General features: G+C 38.7%; 2 protein-coding genes across 8 annotated transcripts; one reads left to right on the forward strand and one right to left on the reverse strand.

Annotated features, from left to right (window-relative positions):
• Positions 1 to 822: 822 nt before the first annotated feature.
• APX6 (ascorbate peroxidase 6) lies at positions 823 to 7,876 on the reverse strand. 7 transcript variants are annotated; one of them, XR_016102949.1, is made up of 12 exons: positions 7,554 to 7,876; positions 7,210 to 7,321; positions 6,695 to 6,810; positions 6,003 to 6,073; positions 5,280 to 5,322; positions 5,061 to 5,157; positions 4,725 to 4,808; positions 3,063 to 3,184; positions 2,358 to 2,424; positions 1,889 to 2,013; positions 1,414 to 1,468; positions 823 to 1,121 (listed from the first exon to the last, which is right to left on the reverse strand). XR_016102949.1 is itself a non-coding variant. In XM_088956856.1 (11 exons), exons 1-10 carry the CDS (start codon positions 7,741 to 7,743, stop codon positions 1,911 to 1,913), a joined length of 1,005 nt encoding a protein of 334 aa, XP_088812982.1. In that variant the 5' UTR covers positions 7,744 to 7,876; the 3' UTR covers positions 823 to 1,468; positions 1,889 to 1,910. The 7 variants fall into 7 exon arrangements, 2 of the variants coding, with proteins under 2 accessions (XP_088812982.1, XP_088812981.1); XR_016102948.1 differs by having other exon boundaries at positions 1,408 to 1,468; XR_016102947.1 differs by having other exon boundaries at positions 1,414 to 1,471.
• Positions 7,877 to 16,102: 8,226 nt separating this feature from the next.
• LOC148842953 (uncharacterized) lies at positions 16,103 to 17,221 on the forward strand. Its single transcript, XM_088959353.1, has one exon. The coding sequence runs from the start codon at positions 16,103 to 16,105 to the stop codon at positions 17,219 to 17,221; it is 1,119 nt and encodes a 372-aa protein (XP_088815479.1).
• The last annotated feature ends 2,951 nt before the right edge of the window (positions 17,222 to 20,172 follow it).

Consider the following 20,172-nt stretch of genomic DNA (forward strand, 5'->3'; position numbering starts at 1 on the left):
TTTTTCACCACCATCCACCTATTTCAGTTAAAAATAAACAATTTGTATATAAATTCAAGCTGCTTTTTGGCCCGGATAATCTTCAAGGTGGAATCCATTGAATAATGGAACCCTGTTCCTTTGTCAATCTTCAAGCTCTCTCTCTCTCTCTCTCTCTCTCTCTCTCTCTCTCTCAGAAATGCTAGCGACACTGGTTTGAGTCAAGGGACAGACCTTCAGAACAAAACAAAGAAGAGAGAATCGCTTGGCAACACATTCTAAATGGGCCTTACCAAACACGGTGAAAAGAGATTGCACGTTCTTCATTCTGTGTGCAAGGGATAGATGAACGACACAAACCTTCCCAGTCCTCGACTCCTTGTTTCACAGAAGAAGATACCGACAAGGACCCTCTTTGACTGTCTAGTGATGCTGGAAAGAAACAAAATTATCTATTGGCAGTAATACATACTCTCTGCTCTTCCTTGCATGTGTCAGACAGATTCTCACGTGGGAAAGCTCCCAACCTTGCCCATCTCCGGACCACAAGGATTATGACAGAGTCAAGATGCAAATCGATTAATCCAGATTTGCAAAGCTACAGTCCAAACTGGACATACTGATTTTATGCATTTTTTCTCCTAATATGAGAATAAGATTAGGCAGATAATTGCTAAAATATTGCAGTCCACACGGACCACACCCATCAACTCAACTTGTCCAATCTAACCATACCTATCATATCAAATGGTCCAAATTATGGGCCATTAACTTGATCAGTCCTGGCCAGAAACTTGCATCAAGTGAATGATCTCCATCAATAATTCACAGGAATACTCATAATTCAGTGGCAGTGGTTCAGTAAAACCACAATCAATTCCATTGGTTTGACAGTTAGGATACCGACTAGTGTAGTAAATAAAAAGTATGCCAATAAAAGCATTTCTAGATTTTCCTATTCTTTACATTCAAATGGTAAATCTGATCAAGAAGAAAGAACGCTTACTTCTATACTGCACTTGTAGCAAATTCTTAAACATTTTTTCCATCTTGCACCAAAGATCACCAGTTTAGTATAGTGGTTCTTGAAATCTTCAAAGGATCCTTCTTTTTTTCAATCCTTTGCATATGTTGCAAACCACCTGCACACAAGGAGTATATCCATCTTAAGCACACACCAAAGGAGAGATTTATCAGGCCCAAAGTTCTGCTGATGAATAGGAGAATATTCATGGGAAACTATAAAATCAGCCTAACTGCCTATGAAGATTATCTGCCTATTAAGTGTAGGTCATGTGCCATCCATTTTCAGGTTTTCCATAAAGCTTACTGGCAGTACCCAGGCGTGATAGACCATGGTCATAATTCGTAATCCACATATTGAGACATCATATCTGGTTAGAATACAGGAAAGAGAGAACAAAGAACCTTAACTTCAACAGCCTCAGCCAGTGCATGATCTATTGGTTGCTCAATCTTGACATTCCAGCTGCTGTGAATTGCAGATGATCATGAGGACATAATAGACAAAACAAAAGAAACAAAGAAACTTTGACTTCGATAAATTGCTGAGGAACTAAAGACTATGTTGCAAACTAAAAAGGAATGCATCGACCAGAATCAAAATATGACTAATCTCAACGAGTCTTTGAGTTGGTGTCACACAAAAATAATGTGCATAAATGAGGAATTAATGAAGAAACTATTCTCCCTGCCTTTTGCCAGACACAAAATTGCAAGGGCTTGTAAGAACGTACCATTATACAAACATAAAACTCATGGTAATGTTCTTACCCATGTAATAAAATGGACCACCTTTTTGGCCCTCATACCAATGGTCAATTGAAACCATGACCAAGTGCATTAATTTTACAGCTAGGAAATCTGACCAAGAAAAAATAATGATTACCTTTACTACTTGTAACAAATTCTTAAACACTTTTCCATCTTGCTCCAGAATTCACTAGTTTAACATAGGCATTCTTGAAATCCTCAAAGAACCTTTTCTGATCATTTGCATATATGGTGATCCACCTGTGCATGCAAGGAGTGCACGTGTGTTATCTACATGAAAGGAGAGAACGTAACATGTCCCAAGTTAAGCTGATGAAAAAGGAGAAAGTCATAGTGAATTTTTCTCTGTATGTGCAGGGGTAAGGCTACATACATCTGTCCCTCCCCAGACCCTGCATTGGTGGGAGCCTCATGCACTGAGCTGCCCCTTTTTAGCACCAAACATATTTTCCCTGGTTAGTCTGGGTCATCTGCCATCCTTTTCAAGTTGGCATTGAGGTTATTTCCAGCACACAGGAGGGGTTGTCCATAATAGTAACTCATAATCCACATGGTAAGGCATGACTTAAATACGAGATATAAACCTTAAGCATTCATCATCCTCAGCTAGTGCATGATCTGATGGTAGCCCAATCATACTTGACATGCCAGCTGCACATGGAGAATGGATAAATATGAGATATAAACGGTTAAACAAATAAACCACAAGTTGTAAAAATTGCTTGAGTACAAAAAATTATGTTGGTAACCAAAAAATGAAAAAGGAAAGAAATACAAGAAAAGAAAGATTTTAAATTTCAAGAACAGGACCTAGTCTCCACAACTGAATTTCTTAAAATCTTATGCATTAGCAAGGGACTAGTGAAGAGATTTTCTCATCCATGACTTTGTTGTACACAAAAGCAAAAGAGATTTAAGAACCTACCTTTCTAAAGGTAAAAACCTGAAATTTCCTTGAGATGTTCTACTCATTGGATCAATGAACCACGTTTTCATGGTCGTACTAATGGTTTTCTAGTGATAAAAAAATAATGTGATAGACAGTAAGATAGTGTAATCAAGATCACCCAATCATCTTGGTCTCTTTGCAACACCTCACCAATCAAATAAAGCACAACAGAGACCTAGCATGCATGAAATGCCTTATTTGTTTAGCTTCAAAATTTAGTTGGAATATCAATGAACAATAAGAAACTTTATGATTTAGATAATTATATAGTTTATTTGAATCTGAAAACTTTTCAAGTACCAAGGACAAGTGTTTGGATAAAAAAATATCGCATTCTCACCTGAAGACAGCCATGGCTTCTCCAGAAGTATTTTGTAGTATGAATTGTCAAAAACAGATGGACTTCCAAAACCTTTACCTCCAAGAGTATGTGCCCCAGACAAGGCAACAAGTTCTTGTGTGCTGCCAAGAAAGAATAAGAAGATTACATACACTATTAAAGAAAACATTCATGAGAACTCGAGAGAGGAAATAAATATATACACAAAAACAGTGCAACAAGTTCTTGTTGCTACCAAGAAAGAATCAGATGATGGTACACACTTATATGAAAGAATACATATGAGAATCTCAAGAAAGGAAGCATGTATCTACACAAACATGCTCCAGTTCTGTTTTACTTGACCCTTTGACATCATTTCCAGAAGGTTTTTGGAATTTCTTCCAAGGAAAAATTATATTTCTTCATCATTTCCAAGTCTTTACCTGAACTGTTTCGCCAAACTTGTTATTCTGTTTAAAATGCATCCTTGAGAAATGCACTTCTACACTAGAAACATTTTTCCTGCAACCATAATATGTTTTACACAACTTCTATCCATCATCTGGTTCCAGCCTCTAGGAAAGGTCCATATTTTGCTTCTAAAATGATTTCCAACTGTTTCTAAATATAGACTTACATTCTGCTTCAAGTTTCCCAAAAAAAATTTCAAGTTTTTGACAGTGTAAACTGTAAACTTGGGTTGCAGTAAACATGTTTTGATAACTATCTAGGCAAGAGATAATAAGCATTGCTTATCGCAGCTCCATTTGGTTGCATGTATGGATGGATGCTTTCCTAAAACTTGCCATTTCAGTGTCTGGTTGCATGTAAATTGTCCATGGAAAATAAGCATTCTCCAAAATGTGAAAAGCAGATATAGGAAAATCGCATTCCTTTTAGTTTTCCAATAAGACATTTTCCAAACAAAATGTTGGTCCTCAGGAAAGTTGATTCAAAAGTCACGTTGATACATTTCTCAGCTTGTTTATTAATTTAAACTAAGTACCAGGAAAATGATTCATTTTCCTATTGAATATCATTTTCAAAGGAAAACATTCATTTTTTTCTTGTTTTATGTGCATCCAAATACAGCTTACAAATCAGGAAGATGAGTTGATCTTTGCCTGGTCAACAACTAATTACTTAGTATGACATACTTGATTCATCCATTTCGGTTTCCAGGTTTATATTATCTTTTCCCGGACTATGTAGTGTAACAGATATTTTCTGTAACCATCCCGTTGTTGCCAAATTTCCACTTCTAACTATTGTGTTAATGTTACACAGTGGATCAACTCATAATATGAGTATTATGTTTTCTCACAGGAGAGGTGAAATTTTTTCAATATCTAAAGAACGAATAGGGTTTTTCTACTAGTTTTGTCTTTGCTAAGAGGAGCCGAGCAATCCCATTTGGTGAAATATGCATGATCCTCCAATACTATAGGATCATCTCATCATTTTTATACTTCAGATATTATGCCATAGAAGTCTACTCTGAGAAATTAAAAGGTGAAGTCCAGTCAAGGTTATATTAGAAGGATAAAGCAAAATAACTTGCCAAACTTGTTTTGTGCCACAATAATGAAAAAGACAACTGTAAAGACTGGTAATTGAATCTCATAAAGTATTTATGCAAAAGAGAAAATATGACAGATACCACCAAAATAATGAACTCACCAGAAGCCTTTTCTTAGAAAACATTGTTTCAGACCAGGAGCATCTAGAGTTTCAAGAGGAAGCTTCCCTTCTGGATCAGGCACCCTATCAATTCAAACAATTCTTTTCAAATGCCTAAAAGATTGAATAAACAATAACTGTGCTGGGAAACTTTAACTTGAAAGTTTAGGTCAAGTTTCTCTTGCTACTCAATTTGATTTGTATAAACTTTTGGGATACATACGAGCTACTTGTCTAACCATCCTAAAACAAATTGAGTAGATGAAGTCAGGTCTCCAGTTTAAATCCTAAAGTGAAGTCAATACTGTGATATAAGATACAAAACCTGCTCCATACATTGAATCCATCCTTCCTAGCTGAACTGGAATGATGGGACCTCCACATACTGAAACTGCTTCAGCACCACTAACAGCAATCATGTCCGCCCAAGATACTAATAAGGGAAAATTCAACTATTGTGTTAGCAAGCCATATTAGCATGCATTACATGTATAAATCAATTAAATTATTAGCAAGTTATAAATCGTGTAAATTATCAGTTTAGATCATAATAACCTGGTTTTATTTTGTCCAATTCACTCTTAGCCTTCTCTACAATCTAAACAACATGCATCCACTGAGAGGTTAGCTGATTGGATATCATATAAATATTGATCAATCTGGATGTAAGTAGGAGTAAATTTATAATTAGTCAACTTTATGGTTAACCATAAGCAAAGTAGTGACCTGCTTACCACAGACTGATGCAAGCAAACACAAGTGGTTGAAAGGGGGGGGCGGGGGTGGGTGGGGTAAGTTGTTGACTACCATTTAGGCATCGTTCATGTCTTGGTAAATGCACTTATCCAGGCAAGTGTTTCTTGGGAAACACTTTTCTGGATAAGAGCACTTACCAGTGTTCTTTTATTCCCTAGGTAAAGGTGTGCAATGACCAATGTATCCAAAAAAGTGACATTATTGAAGGGATAATGTTGTCCCATCACACATTAGCGATTTTTGGCATGCATGGGTAAGTAATTTACCCAAGTTTGAGGGAGGTATTACTTCCCCAGGTAAATGAGCCATTTGGTAATCGTTATTTTCTGTGGGAGGCACTAATACCAGAAAAAGGATGTGGGTTTATTTCTTTTCCGTAGGGCCTACCAACTTGCCCACCCCTACTCTCTGGAAAATGAACGAGGCCTTAAGCAAATCCAAATCTATGGAATTTCTGAAATGAAAAGCATCAAGCCTAAAGTACTCTTGGATGGCTTAGAGAGAGAGAGAGAGAGAGCATGCCTTCAAGGATTTTTTAAGACCAGCATTTTCAAATCTGTCAAGTTCATAAATTATGGAACCATTCATGCCACCTGCAAGAAGAATATTTCTGAACTGTGATTATATTAAAAAGGAGCAGACGAATTAACCAGATGGTCCACTTATTTTTAATAAGCTCAGGTCTCATCAGCATAAAAGAATAGTTTTACTACATGATATATTAACGGGGGAGATAATAATACCAGGCCAATTTTAGTTTCAGCAAGCTCAGCTGTTGTTAATCTTTCATAATCGAACTAGAGCCTTAGATTTAATGGTTGAGATTTGAGAATGCTTTGGTAAGAGAACTACAGTGGGATGAATAAAAACATAACTGACAAATTTATGTATCAATATTAATACGCTAGCAGCCTAACTCCTTGGATACTTAGTATTATGATAAGAACAGGAAAGAAATGTCTTTGCCTTTACCTTTGACTCATACTTGTAGCTTCTTGTTTATCAAATACCTGAGCGGAATAATTGAAACCCCTAATCAAGCTAGTATATAGCATTTTGGTTTGCTGAACTACAGCACACACACATGTTGGGGGGGGGGGGGGGGGGGAAGGCATCCAGTTCTCCTAGGAAGTAGCACATCTGATAGGCGCTGAACACACAACAGGGAAAAGAGAGAGAGAGCCTCTCCGATAGACTATTCTCTAAGGAAATACCTGAGTTCTCTTCCATATCAAAGGTTCCTGCATCATGAAAAGCCAGTCTAAGTACACCAGCAGCCCTTTCTGTTGACACTACCTTCCTCACCTCTTCTCGTATAAGTGCAAATTCACTGGCAACCACTCATCAACGTCCATTAAGAAACGGGACATTTCAGTTTGTGCAGAAACATCTAAAATCCAAGACACACAGAGTTCAACATGCAAAATCATGCAAAACTGGCTCATTAAAACAGAAACATTAGTTGGAGAGTCATTTGATGCATCTTTCAGAGGGCCCAGCTTGGGAATTGAAAATACTATTTTACTGATCATAATTTTTACACAGCGCATCCAACACATATATCTAAGATTATAATTATTAATTGGATGAAAGACCCAGCTTGATAGCCAAGGATACACTAATCAGCATTAAGCAGAAATAAACCATTCAATCCAATTCCAAAATAAAATCCATCTAAGTTCAACAAACACCTTCTTGAGGCAACTTTTAAGGGTGCAACTAAACTTACTCTGCGGCATGGGCTTCAAACCCATTTGTTGAGCTATGAAGTCGAAGAATAAATGGCAGCGTAGCTGTAAGAATAAGTCCTCTTCTACCGAAAGCACCAAAGTCACTTTCACCTGAAATTCGAACTAGTACAATGAATAAACAGACAGAGGAGCAAAAGGGGTTTTCTATGCTTCCTTGTAGTTCATCTTTGATGTTTAACCGTTTACCAATGTAGGAACTCCAAGCAAACCAGAACAGAAAAGATTCCACTGGTCAACAATCCTAAACTCTTGAATTGGAAAAGATTGAACTTTAGGGAAAAGACATGAGAAGGACCTAGACTAGGAAAGGAAGATAACTTACTGGAATCATCGTTGCTGTTGTTGGTGGTGGTGATGGTGGTGGTTAGAGAGGAGGCTTTGTTGGCTCTGCCGCCAGATTTAATGGGAGATAGATTTCTTCCTCGAACGCCGGAGCGAACCTTGAATTCGTAGGAGGAAGAGAAAGAACCGACGGAGAATAGCAACGAAGGATCGAAAGCGGTCGTCGTCATCTTCAACGGAAGGCTGAGGATACTTCTCCACTACCGAGTAGCGACTAGCGAGTACAGACTACAGACCAACAGAATGATTAATTAAAGGAGGATAAATACTCAGCCTCGCTTGCAAGTTTCTAACATTTCCCCCCTGTAACTGTAATTGAATTTGGGGGGAGGTTTTAGAAATTTTGGTTTTCAATTCCAGGGAGGTTTCAGAATTTTTCAAAAATATCTTCTCTTGTTTCATGCAGCTATGAGCTATACAACGGCGGTTAGACGGGTAGACCGAGAAAAGATTGACCTTTTCTTTTTTTTTTTTTTTCTTTTTTCTGAGTGAAAGGAAGCAACTGTATTACTAAAAAAATAACAATAACAGAGAACCAACAAAGTTCAGGGGTCTAATATCAAGTATCAAGTCTTGGTTTGCCAGGGATTCGAGGCTTTAATCAGCAAAAGGCAATGTTTGGGTCTTAGATGTTTCTTGCGCATGACACGTTATTAGGGGGTGATAATTTCAGCCCGGCCTAGAAATTCTGGGTTTGAGCCTGGGTTTTGTGTTTAGACCCTTCCGCTCTAGGCTCGCATCAAGTTTGTAAATTTTAGGGCTGAGTTTAGGTCTAGTATTTTAAGCTCATTTCGGTCCACATATATATAAATATATATATATATATATATATATATATATATATATTATTATATTATATTATATATCTTATAAATATTATAATATGACATGTATAATTTATATTTATTGATATATAAATTTTGGACCCAAAAACCCAATATAAAATTGAATAAAAAAGAACTATTGAGTTTACTAAAATTATAACAAAAAAATTGGGCCTGATAAAGGTGTTGGATGAGACCCAATGTGAAATTTAACTAGAAAATGGGCTTTCTAATGTATTCGTGGGGAGGTACCATTAAATCCAAACCAAACTGAGTAAAGGCAATGAGCATTTGCCACATTGAAATAGGCCGCCATTCATGGCAATCAGGATTTTCAGAATTTTTTTTTTCTCTCAAATCAATTAGAGAGGTTTTCTCAGCGGCTCAATTGATTGGCAACCATGCCTAATTAACAATTTGGTTAAAAGCAAAATTTGGTTAACTGATTTTAGAATTAGCTTAATTCAATTAATGGATTTCTTTACTTATGTGGCCCTAATTTCTTGTCAAGTGGCACCTTTACAAACCTCTTCCAATCAACCTTATTTATACAAAGATCACCGATGTGTTGACTGGAGATCTCAAATAGGGGTGCAAATAGGTCGAATTTGAATCGGATCAGATAATATCCAAATTTGAATCTGATTAAAAAATCTGATATCCGAATTCGATTTGATATTCGACAGATATTGAAAATTAATATCCGAATTCGAATCTGATTAAATATTCAAATATTCAATTTGATTAATTAATTATTTTAGATAATTAATAAATATTTTATTGATATAAAGTATATAAATATATAAATATTTATATAAATTAATTATTATATATAAATTATATAAAATATTTTATATATTATATATAAGAATTAAATAATCGATAGAATTCGAATATTTATCGAATCGAATCAAGTCATATCTGAATTCAAATCCAATTAACTATTCGATATGAATAAGATATCCGAATTTGACTGATTAAATATTCGAATTGTCCAAATTCAATTTGATTATATTGAATATCAAATTCAAAATCGGATTTTTGAACACGCCTAATATTCTCAAACCAACCAATTTCAAATTAATACAAATTTTAATTAAGAGAATCCCATCAAGTTGGATGTATTTCGAATCAATCTTGTGGGGCCCTTCATTTAAATGGCAATCATTACCTATAATAGAATATTAGAATCAAAATTATTGTAAAATGAAGAAGAAAACCATGGCTGGTTCATCGTATTTGAATTCAAATCTTTGCGGCGGGTTTGAATTCAAACGTAGCCATTCATTATAAAATGGAGAGGGTAGCAAGGAGAGTCTCTCACCGCGAGGATGAAGAGAGTTGGTTCGTCTACAGAAAAAAGAATATGAAAAAAATAATAAGAGAATGAAGGGAGAAGAAAGAAGATTTTGGAAGAAATCTAGCTTATATGTTGATGTTGAAGTTTCAAATTCAATGCTGTTAGCCACGTGCATGTTGAGATATGTTCAACTGAAATCATTCTTTCCTCTTCGGTTCTCTCCAGCAAGTCTTGAGTTTTGTTTCAACTTTTCTTGTTGCAGGAATGAAGAACCAGAAATTCGTCTTCCCAACTATTGTAGTTTCAAAACTACTGCAGTCCCATGTCACACGAATCGAAGAATTGGTCTCCCATCAAATTACTACAAATAAGAAATCTTCAATCAAATTATTATAATCAAGAAGATCTTCATTGAATCATTATGAGGGACCTCCTACAATTAGAGTGGTCATGTTTTATAAATCGTGTCCATGACAAGCTACAAATGCAAGTTCAGTCGTGTCCGTGAAATGGGAATCAAAGGGTATTCTTCACAAAAATGAATTTGTATCCTACTTACATTTCTCAGAAAAAAAAATATTCTTTGAATTTGTCTTCATTATTTTTTATACTCCAAATTTAGCATGAAATTTGTGTTGATAATATTATATATAATATTTTATATTATATAATGCATAAGATAAGTTTATATACTTGTTACATGTTATTTAATATAAATATTATATTATATGTAATGCTTTATATATAAAAGACATAGGCCCGAATCAGGCTCGAGCCCATGTGTAGACCTAGGCTCGAGCCCATGTATAGACCTGGGCTCGGGCTTATGTTTCAGAACCCTGGGCTGGGGCCTAGGCTATAGCCCTTGTGCAAAGCCCATTCCGGTCCAGTCCATGATAACCCCTGCACGTTATCCCATTGAAGTTAGTATCCCATCCGTTGCGCAAAACATGATCAGTTTGCTGTTTAAAGCGTTTTAAATCCAAAACTAAATTTCATTATTTGTTCGGCCTCTTGCATTCCTTACACTTCACACCTAGGACCACAGCTTTTGACAGCTTCGGCCTCATCACAATGGAAATTACGAAGCTACCCTTCTATCTTTGGTAGCATCATTTTGATAACTCAAAAATTCCTAAAATTATTGGTTCTACCACCCTTTTGTTTAGCAACGGTGTAAAAGATGCAAATGGTTTTTTTTGGTATCACCAGAGATTCTTCTGTATTGGCGACAATGAATTGAACATCTCTTTGTCAACAAGATAGTGGCAATAACTTTTAATGAAGAATGGTGTAGGGTTCTCGTCAAATGGTTCTCTCACGATATATGTTTGTATAGGTTAGGGTTTAAGAGAAAATCAGAAAATGGATGAAAAATAAACGAAAAGAAGGAACACCTTTTCTCTTTTTTGCTACTTTGAAAATTTCATTTCACACTTGAATTTTGAAGAGGGCATTTTGATAATTTAACAACTTTCATCAACTGATTTAACGGTTAGGGGTTTTGTTGCAATATAAAAGTAATGGGGGCTATTTGTTACTGACCCAAAAAAAAAAACAAACAAATTCCACACAGTTATGCATTTTGCATTTGGAACATCTCCCAATAAATTTAATATTGATCCTTGAGAATTTAATAAGACTCAGTTTGGAAAGAGTACAAATGCAAATTGAGCCTAAAGAAGGAAATTACTTAAATATTAAACCTCCTTATTTTCTGACCTGTTAAAATACTTGTCTTAATTTTTTGAATAAGAGAAAATTACATGGAACTATCCTTTACTTGTGATAGAGTTATACAGTATTAAAGGTTCAAAATGTCAACACACCATGATATGGTGGAAGGGGTGTATTGATACTTTGAACTTTACATTTTTTATCTTTTTAGTTTTGTATTTAAAAAATCAAGGTTAAGCCTATTTTTATGTATTTGTCAGTTTGTGTTTTAATCGTTAAAAAGAAGATAATTTCTTAAAAATACTTTTAAATATGTATTAGAGACTAAAAAATGCAATACGATACACTCCAAAATTTTGAACCTTTGCTTGTACTTTCAGATTCAAAACTCAAGTTCAACCTTAGCATTCCACCAGATAAGTGATGAAAAGATTTAAACACGATGCCATATGCGTATTTAAACATTTCAAAATCTCCAAAACACCCTTGTAACCATTTTGCCCTCTCCTTCATTCAATTTCTAAAACCCTAGTTTTTAACCTTTCCTATCTTTTTTCTCACACCTAAACAAATAGAGCATTGAAGCAACATAGGGAATAAACTTGCTTGTGTTCATCAATCCTCAATTCTCAAATTCCTATGTACCTAGTGGACAAGTTAGCAATAATTCCTTGAGTTATTATTAAATAAATAATTAAATACATATAAATTATAGAAAATAAACTAGAAAAATCCGAAATAATCTAACAATATATGAAGAATGAAGTATAAAAAAGAAATGTTGAAACCAATACATGCCTGATGCAAACAAATCACAAATGGGCATTTGGATAAACTAACCCTTACTATAATGTTAATTAATAGACTTGGACTTATGTGTTGAAATATGAAAGTTAGGGGTGGCCACGAGCTGACCTTTTCACGAGCTATTTGACCTCAACTCTTAAGGCTCACGAGCCTAATCGATCTTTTATATATGTATGTAATATTATATATATACATATATTATACATATAAAAATATTATCCATGTAGAAAATGATATATATATATATATATATATAAAAATAAAATTGTTATATATATAATAATAATTTTATTTTTTTGTGTGTAATAATAATAACTATTTTTTATAATCCTTAATTTTTATATGTATAATTTTTTTACTTTTATAAAACATTTGGCTCACAGTTAAACTTGAGCTTACAAGTTTTTGACTCGCGCTAAATTCAAGCTCAAGTCTCTAATTCGAATTCAGAGCCTCATACTTTATCAGCAAACCGAGCTTGAATGACTAGATATTTGGTTTGGTTCGGCTCGGCTCGAATCCACCCATACTGAAAGTACAAGATAGCTCTTTGTCTAAAGTGAAAATATGGGCTCTTAAGTGTTATTACCCCCAAAGTACAGAGTAGTTTCCTGTAATTTTCCCTTGAAACAAATATGCAAGCACAAACCCTCTCTTAAGTCCTATAATGGAGATATAAAATTATGTTTATGCTCTTGTTAGTATCTTATAAAAGCAAAAATTAGATTTATGAACAGTCTGAAAGCACTGGAATCCAACTGAACAGTAGGAACCTCTCCCTATAAATTTAACATGACATACCCATGTGCAGTTGGATGTTGTGCTCTTTTACAAATATGCATAATGAATACCAACCATAGTTCACCCTTCAAATTGTTTGAGTATGGCATTTCTTCCAATTGGGGAGGTTTAAATTCAACCCCAATTTAGCCTTCATTGCTGACTTGATGAAGTGAACAGTAGGAAATAAAAGCAAAAATTAGATTTATGAACAGTCTGAAAGCACTGGAATCCAACTGAACAGTAGGAACCTCTCCCTATAAATTTAACATGACATACCCATGTGCAGTTGGATGTTGTTCTCTTTTACAAATATGCATAATGAATACCAACCATAGTTCACCCTTCAAATTGTTTGAGTATGGCATTTCTTCCAATTGGGGAGGTTTAAGTTCAACCCCAATTTAGCCTTCATTGCTGACTTGAAGAAGTGAAATAATGAATCCACTCAGTAATTTGATAAATCCTCATCTTAATGAAGTTTCTCATGGGCAAAAATAGAACAACCTGACTTGCAGTGCTACATGTCAATGCTTTCCATCAAGAAAATTAACACTAGTATATTAAAATATTTATTTGAGAATATGAAAGTTTTTGTGGAGGTCAAAAAACAGGGGAGATTTAAGTATTTGTCAGAAAAACAGAGTGAGGTATAAGTAAATTAAAAATAAATACGTGCCAGCTTCAATCATTTTATTTGCTTCAGTTAGATTCCAAACAAATGAGAAAAAAAACACAAAAGTCGAACTTCACCCAAACCTACCTAGAAATTATTCTTTAATGAACTATAGAAAAGTCATGCCTTCTGGGTTGAATTATAGAATAGTTTTATGGTGTGCTTCAGCAAACAAATTACTAGTAGCTGTGGAGTTTGGGAAGCAAAGCATGCTGTTGCCGCTCTTTCTATGGGTGATGTTATGTCTAGCACATTAATGCATATCATTCAGTTCTTACGCACGCAAAGACAAAATTAACATTTTTCTTATGGAGTGGAATATGCCTCATTCGATTTCTTAGGTCCCGTATGGTTTGTGGGAATAGGGTCTGAAATTGGAATTGGAATGGATTCTAACTGTTTAGTTGGATGGAATTGGAATCTTATTCCCATTAATTCATGGTGGAATGGCATTCTCCTATTTGAGGAATGGCCATTCACTCCCCTTCCCTTGGAAATGAAATCTCATTCTAGCTGAATCTAACTCCCATTCTAATTTTTGTCTGAACCAAACAGATTATGGGAATAGATCATTCCGATTCCGATTCCAACTGTGAACCAAATGGAGACTGTTCATCCTAAGAGCTTATGATGTTAGGTGAAATCCCTGAATAGTTTTTGGTTCTCTAACATGCCCCTCACATGAAGGTCTATTGAGATTGAAATATGGACAAACAGAGGCCTGCCCATACCTAGTGAAATTGGAGCAATGAGAATAGGACACTAAACCACTTAGTCAAACAAGTTCTGATACCATGAAAGCTAGACATTAGAGATGGTATGTTTGCAAGCTTCTATCAATCTAGTCGGGGTGCAATTTCCAATGATTTGATTCACTTTGTTTAGCAAACTTTCAGAGAAAGTCCTTCCATCAAACACTAAATTAAATCATATACATTTCTGGCTCTCATTCTCAATAAAAAGAACCTTGAAAGACCAGTTGAGTTTGGGCCTATAGGTTTGTGTAATATCTTGTACAAGGTGGTGGTGAAGATTCTGGCCACTTGTTTGAAATAAGTCCTTCATAAGATAATTTTCCCTGAACAAAATGTCTTTGTCCTATGAAAACAAATAACAGACAACATGGTGATCACTCAAGAGTTGTTACACACTATGTGAAAGAAGAAAGGGAGATCTGGTTTGTTTATGCTAAAAATGGACATAGCAAAGGCCTATGACATATATTGGAATAGTCCTGTTTTCTTTAAGTATTGGAAGGTATGGATTTCTCCTTTGATTTCTATGATTTAAGTAAACTATGCATAGAAACCACTTCTATTGCAGTGTATGGAAACCCAACAAAAATGTGACTGGCTTATTTTTTGAATGGTTTTGTACATCGGTACAATGATCATGCTCATTGTAGTCTAATCTTTGAGAAAATTGCTCCGGACCCAAGGAGAATATGAGTGCTTTCAACTATAATGTTTCAGAAATACACAAGCCAATTGGCCGGCCCAAAGGATACATCACAAAGTTTGTTAGGTGAAGCTTCTCCATCTCATAATTGGCCAATACCTCCTATCTCCTGTTGATTTTTACAAAGTTAGTTAATGTTGATGCTGCTTGTCGCCTTGACAAAGCTATAGTTGGATTGGTAATTCAGGATTCAGGTGGTCAATTTGTTTATGCATTATTGGGCAAAACGAATCCCCTAGATCCGTTCCCTAGTGCTAGTGGAGGCTGAAGCCTACGCGTTTGTGGACGGATTGAGGGAGGCAGTAAGTTTGGATATTCAAAATGTAATTCTCGGTGGTGATTCACAATACTTAGATGTGTCAATCGACTAGGTTTGAGTTGGATTCCATCCGAATCCAAATCAATTTGAATGGGTTGAACGGACCAATACGACATATTTGAATTGGACCAGTCTAAACTTTTATTCAATTTGACTGGACCTGATCCATCTGAAATTATATTGGATTTATATTGGATTTGATCAGATTGAACTAGTATTGGGTCCATTGACAGTGATAGAAGATAAGAGTACAAGTGCCAATGGACCAGGTTTGATTTTGTTAAAGTCTAAACAAACAGACATTTGTAGTTTGTTTAGCTATCAAGTTGTTAGGTTCCAGTTGTTAGATCGTTTTTAAACAATTAAAACTGTTAAAACTACACTGCTTTGTAACCTCATCGCAGATAGAGGGACGTTGCAGATAGAGGGATGTCACCTCATCGCAGCTTGCACTTTGTCTATAAATATTTCTCATCACAAATCAATAGAGTGAACTTTTTCCCTTCATTCTAAATCTTCCTTTTATTACATGGTATCAGAGCTCCAGGCGGTAAGACCCTGGTTTCCCAGTTCTTGATCATCAGTCTTCCCTCTGTTCTCCTCTGTTCTTGTTTTTCTTGATCATCAGGCAATAAAACTAATGTTTCTGTCATTCTTGCTTTTCTTGGTCTCCTGATCTGTGGCCAAAATGACTACAGAATTGAGCTTCGGTGGCAACATCAATTCATTCACAGATCCGTCATCACCATATTTTCTTCATCCATCAGATAATCCCGGTGCAATACTGGTTTCGTTCTTGTTGAACGGAGAAAATTATCCAACTTGGAGACGGGTAATGATCAATGCTCTCAGTGCCAAGAATAAGATCAGATTCGTGGGTAGAACGATAAGTAAACCAGACCTCACCAGATCGACGGAATTGAGAGCTTGGTCGAAATGCAACTGCATGGTGGTTTCGTGGTTGTTTAATGCTTTGGCACGAGAATTACACCAAAGTGTTGCCTACATTGAAACGACACGAGACATTTGGCTGGACCTGGAGCAGAGATTTTCTCAAGGGAATGCTCCATGGATTTTTCATTTGAAACACAAATTGGTTGTTCTGCACCAAGAAAACCTCTCGGTCGCATCATACTACACCAAGATGAAAGGGATTTGGGATGAACTCTTTGTCTATACCCCAATCTCAGTTTGCGCCACCTATGGGGCAAAGGATCTCATTGCAAAAAAGGAAAAAGAAAAGGTTTATCAGTTCTTGATGGGCCTCGGAGATCGTTTTAATATTGTACGATCAAACATTCTGAGCATGGAACCATTACCACTAGTCACCAAAGTCTATGCATTGATTGCCCAAGAAGATAACCATCAATTGTTCTCCAATTCTTGCCCTCCAACCTCCGAAGCTGTTGCTTTCTTTTCTTCTGGTTCAAAGAACCCATCCATAAGACATAATGAATGGTCCAAGATTCGCTATGATCACTACAAGAAACATGGTCACAACAAGGATCAGTGTTATGAACTGATTGGGTACCCTCCAGGATGGGAGAAAGGCAAATCACAAGCAAACAAAGCAAATAATAATCAGAGCACCAAACACTCTGTAAATCAGACATCCTCTGTTCTTGCTCCTGGGGCTGGTTGTGGCGCTTCCCCTGTTCTTGGATTATCTTTTGAACAATACCAGCAACTCATCACATTCTTGTGTGCGAGTAAACATGCAATCTCAGCCTTCAATTTTTCTGATAAGTCTTTGGATCCCTATTCAATCTTGAACGCTGAATGTTGGTTGCTAAATAGTGGTGCCTAGGACCACATGAGTCCCGCTATAGATATTTTTGATCAAAGCCAATTCAGAATGGTTGAAAGGGAAATTCATCTACTTGATAGATGAAAGATGTTTTGTTCATTCCTGGTTTTAAGTGCAAATAATATCAATCAACAAGATCACTTCTCAATTGAACTGTGTGGCAATTTTCTTTACAACATTCTGTGTATTGCAAGACCTGATCTCCAAGAAAGTGATTGGGCTCGGCAAGATGCATGATGGTTGATGAAGGAAGATTTGGCCCGACCTCTCTATTATGTGACACGTGGCAGGAACAACAGCTTGGCAAAAGGGGCCAAGCATAGGCGGGAGCAAGGGGACACACTTCGCCGAACTGACCCTTATAACAGCTCGGGATACACTTCGCCGAACTGACCCTTATAACAGCTCCGCCGAATTGACCCACCTTGTAACAGCTCGGGACACACTTCGCCGAATTGACCCTTGTAACAGCTCGGGATACACTTCGCCAAACTGACCCACCTCGTAACAGTTCAAGATACACTTCGCCGAACTGACCCACCTCATAACAGTTCGGGATACACTTCGTCGAACTGACCCACCTTGTAACAGCTCGGGACACACTTCGCCGAACTGACCCTTGTAACAGTTCGGGATACACTTCGCCGAACTGACCCACCTCGTAACAGTTCGGGATACACTTCGCCGAACTGACCCACCTCGTAACAGTTCGGGATACACTTCACCGAACTGACCCACCTTGTAACAGTTCGGGATACACCTCACCGAACTGACCTGCCCTATAGATACCTCCGAGCTCAAGACCGCCTCGCTCAGCACTTCGCATCACCTTCTGGACACCAAAACCAAACAAGTCGTACCATGCCTAACACTAGGGAAGTCCGTGCCCGAGGGCGCCACGTCTGACTGACATGGGATCTGACGTTTTGCGGCAGCACTCTAAACGGCCACCTGCCACCGCCACTGACACCACCATCTCCAGTTAGATGGCGGTTAGGCAGTGACGGTTCTGTCTCAGCAGAAAGGACGACGACCGAATTGACAAGCACAAGGGTAATCATACCGAACCTGACGAGGGCCTCGGGAAGAGTGCACGAAGTGACTATAAGAGCCCCCTGCCCCCCGACAACGGAGGTATGCAAACTTTGCGCTATCTGGTATTACCTTGCTTATGAAGGATTCTAACTTGAGCTTCGGAGCCTCTACATCAGGTTCCCCCCGGAGCTTTCCCATCTCCTCCGTTTCAGGTTCCCTGCTACCCCGTTCAGAAGCAAGGCAGCGGACAGCTAAGACCGGCCGGATCGCGCTCCATCAATTGGCGCTGTCTGTGGGAAAATGCATCAAAAAGCCTCCCTCCAAACTTCGATAACCCCTTTTCTTCAAAAAACCCAACACTCATGGCCTCCTCCAGCAACACCGGACGTGGCACGGAGACAAACGCCACCGGGGAGCAACTTCAAGTCCCCGTAGTGTGCGTTGGACAGTTCACCATCCCCCTTTCGGCGGATGGTATCCCCAGCTTGAACGCGCTACAAGCAGTGGCACCCGTAAACCCTCCTACCACAAGCACCCCCTTTCCTCTCCCCATCGAGGCAACCCTCACTGAACCAACTGCCGTCCCCCTGGCAGCTAGCCAAAACTGGTTGGAGGACCTGATGCAGTGCATGCGGGCAATGCAAGCCCAAATGCAACAGTTCCAGCAGCACCAGCTTCATCAGCACCAAGTGCTGCACAACATCTCCCAGTATCACTATCAACAGCAGTTCCCCCAACTGCCACCGAACCAACCACTACTTCCACCTCGCCACCCCGCTCCGAGGCCAGTCAAGGCCTCCCCGCAGGATGGACGCCCCTACCAGGCGAAGGCCTCCCGGCCCTAGAACCACCCTAACAGCCAGGCCTCATCCCTGGGCCGAAGAGAGAAAAGTGTCATCCCCGCCTCGCAACCTGTGGGCGGGTTGGGAACCTCACCCGCGAGGTCGGCACCCCGGCGCTCCAAGCCCGAGCTCCCGCTCACCGAAAACCGATTCAGCGCCCTGGCGGCGGACTACCAGCATTCCGGGCCCATCGAGCTCGGTAACACGGAGGCCAGCAGCGCCAGTACAAGGCCCGCTCAACGGCGAAGGCGCCGGCGAAGTTGCCGAACTGCCACCCGTGCGTTGTCGGAATTCAGAGGCAAAGACATGAGCTCGGGCGAGGTAGAGGCTGCCCCGGCTCTCTCCGTTCCTTCCCCCCTCGCATCAAAACTCCTGGCGGTCCCCTTACCCAGAGACTTCAAGCTCCCACCTCTGAACAAGTACGACGGGTCCTTCGACCCCAACGACCACGTTGACGCCTTTCAGTCGCAATGCACCTCGCCAGGGCCAGCGAATTGTGCATGTGCGTGACCTTTACAACCACCCTTACGGGGGTGGCCCGCACTTGGTACAGGAACCTGGCCCCCGGGTCGATAAAGTGTTGGGCCCAGTTCGTGCAAGTCTTCACCACACACTTCATCACCAGCCGACGGTGCCCCAGAACAGAGGAAAGCATCTTCGGAGTGGTCCAAAGAGAAGGAGAATCTATTCGGGGCTACATCAAGCGGTTCAACGAAGCATGCTTGCAGATACCGCGGTTGGACCTCGCAGTGCCGCTCGCGGCGGCCAAAAGAGGGGTGACGCACAAAGAATTCAAATGGCACATGGTGGCCAACCAGCCCGCAACCGTCGCCGAATTCCTCAAACTCGCGGATAAGTTCATGAGGACAGAGGAAGAAAACAACCAACGAACCGAAGGCGGGAATGAGAAAAGAAAGAGAGAAGGCGAGCTCTCCAACCCGGTGAATAGAAAAAACCCGACCCGGGAGCCGAAGCCAAACCAGTCATTCCGGGCCCCCCTAGCAGTTCGAACGGACTACACGCCGTTAAACACGAGGCGGACAGAGATCTTAATGACGATCAAAGACGCTCCGT

This window comes from Nelumbo lutea, chromosome 8 (assembly GCF_056320005.1).
Source record: "Nelumbo lutea isolate HS-2025 chromosome 8, American lotus-T2T, whole genome shotgun sequence".
NCBI lineage: Eukaryota > Viridiplantae > Streptophyta > Magnoliopsida > Proteales > Nelumbonaceae > Nelumbo > Nelumbo lutea.

Coding starts and splice junctions, on each gene's coding strand:
- APX6 (XM_088956856.1), bottom strand. CDS start 7,743: ATGACGACGACCGCTTTCGATCCTTCGTTGCTATTCTCCGTCGGTTCT. Junction 2,425..3,062: donor GAAGCCATGGCTGTCTTCAG/GTGAGAATGCGA, acceptor CTCCATGTGCAG/CTGGCATGTCAAGTATGATT. Junction 2,014..2,357: donor GAGGATGATGAATGCTTAAG/GTTTATATCTCG, acceptor TTGCATGCACAG/GTGGATCACCATATATGCAA.
- LOC148842953 (XM_088959353.1), top strand. CDS start 16,103: ATGACTACAGAATTGAGCTTCGGTGGCAACATCAATTCATTCACAGAT.